Raw genomic sequence first — 2,268 nt, forward strand, 5'->3', positions numbered from 1 at the left:
ATATTCATCTAGCACAATGTTTTGATTATGAAATGATGAACATATCAATTTAAATCAAAGGCATTCTGAATTTCGTATCTTAAATTCCTCGACAATTAATCACTTCTAACAAGCACCAAAACCAGCAGAAACCACTTCTACAAAAACGAAAGAAACCTCATATAAATTCAAAACAAGTTGCACCTCATGATCTGCTCATATTTTTGTGTCAGTAGTAGCATATTACGATGCAAAATTAGAGCAAAATTTTCAATAACATGATAAGCGATATTAAAAAGGGTGATGTTTCACCACAAAATCTCTTACATTGGAGTAACAATACACTAAACAAAATTTCAAATCAAAGAAGCACATTTATGTGCAATATTGAGAAAACTTACAACAAACCATCCCCACCTACAAATTCATTGCCTCTCCAAATCTTCATCAACAACATCATGGCTATACGCTTGGATCAAAGATCTTTCCATGCTACGAACCCTTCGGAACGAGCTTAATTGCGAACCCAAACCATCAATTTTGGGTTCCTCAACAACACCACCCTCTGACGTGCCTTCAGAGGGTTCCGAGATGGGTAGAACCAAGGAGGGTTGCGGACCGTCGATTGCCCTTCCAGGTGTAGGGCCCTCACGGTTCTGCGGCTCCAACTGTGGTTGTACCCAAGCACGACACAAAGGGCATGTGGTGTGCAAGCCCAACCAAGTATCTATGCAATCAACATGGAAAGAGTGGTTGCAATTCGGAAGCAACTTGGCTACTTGTTTCTCTTCCAAATCACTCAAGCACACAACACAAAAAGGGACATCATGATCTTGATCTTCTTGAGGTTTTGATTCAATGACAAACACCGGAAGCGCTGCGATGAAGGAGACGTCAAGCCCTGCAGTGGGTGGCTCGGTGAGATGGAGCTGTTGCAGGGTGATGCTGACTCGATTAATGGCTTCTCTACGGCGAGATTGGCGTCGAATGTGGACACATGTGGAGTAGAAGTAATGTGAGAAGACAACAAGAACTAGGATTAGTGAAAAGAAAACCATGGAAAATAACATTATCTTGTTGTTGATCAATTCCCTGTTATCTGCTTCATCATCTTCCCCAACTGGATCCTCGTAGTAATCGTGACGATGATGACCAGAGACAACTATGATAAACAAACAAAAGAGAAGAAGAAGAGATACGATGTTTCTCATGTGGAAGATTAGATGAGGATGTTTGTCTCGTGTTGTGTTCGGTTTCTTATAAGGAAAATGTTTGGTTGATAAGCGGGGTGAATACACTTGAGAGAGAGAGAAGAACATAAATAGATGTAATGTATGATATGATGTTATAAGAATGAGGAGTGTTAGTAACATTCACTTTAGTATTCACTTTGTAATATTTTCTTATTGATTGATTGAATAAAGACAGTATAAAATAAAATGAGCGCGTGAAAATTTATTCCTTATTTTTATTTTTGAAATGAATTAATTTTATTAATATTCTTTGAAAAATTAATTCCTTGTGTGAAGATCATTACTTCGGTAGTAAAATATTTGTGAATACAATTAATTACGTATTTAATATTGTTCTAGAACATTAACAACAAATGCTTTATTGTCAGGTACATTATTACTAGATATATAATACTAATAGCACAATTGGTAGATAGTTGGACTCATCAAGCATCTTATGAATGAAAACAAATTAATACAAGAAACACTACCCTAACCCAAGAGTTTATTTTCAATTTTTTTAACATTATATAAAAGTTATTATATTTTAAATAATTAAGCACATATAAAAATAATTTTTAATTATAAAATATAATAAAAATATTAATTATGTTGAGAAATTTCAATTAATAGTATTAGAGTTATATTTGTGTAAATAAATAGTATTTTATTGTTAATTAATTTTAATTTTTAATATTTATTTATATTTAAAAATATTATTTAGTTTTATTTTTATACTTTAAAATTTTCCTCAATTTATGATTGATAACTAATATTCTAACTATTTTAAATTAATAATTAATAAATTATTTACTTTTATAATAAGTTGAAAAAATTAAATAAACAATAATTAATACAATAAATGATATAAAATATTTATTAATAATTATTTATATATTTTCTCAACTTTATGTCAATAATTAATAGTTTTTTTGAACGTTAATAATTAATAGTTTAACTTCTTACTATACAGGTATAAATATGATTAATAACTAATTAATTTTGTTACTAATGTATAAATCAAGTGCATTTTACTTGATAGTTGGTATAGATTCAT

At 30.9% G+C, this 2,268-nt stretch overlaps 1 protein-coding gene across 1 annotated transcript; it reads right to left on the bottom strand.

Moving 5' to 3' along the window:
- Positions 1 to 404: 404 nt before the first annotated feature.
- Positions 405 to 1,190, bottom strand: LOC130744138 (RING-H2 finger protein ATL40-like). Its single transcript, XM_057596328.1, has one exon. It carries the CDS (start codon positions 1,188 to 1,190, stop codon positions 405 to 407), a length of 786 nt encoding a protein of 261 aa, XP_057452311.1.
- Between the last annotated feature and the right edge of the window lie 1,078 nt (positions 1,191 to 2,268).

The sequence above is a fragment of the Lotus japonicus genome, chromosome 3 (assembly GCF_012489685.1).
Source record: "Lotus japonicus ecotype B-129 chromosome 3, LjGifu_v1.2".
Lineage (NCBI taxonomy): Eukaryota > Viridiplantae > Streptophyta > Magnoliopsida > Fabales > Fabaceae > Lotus > Lotus japonicus.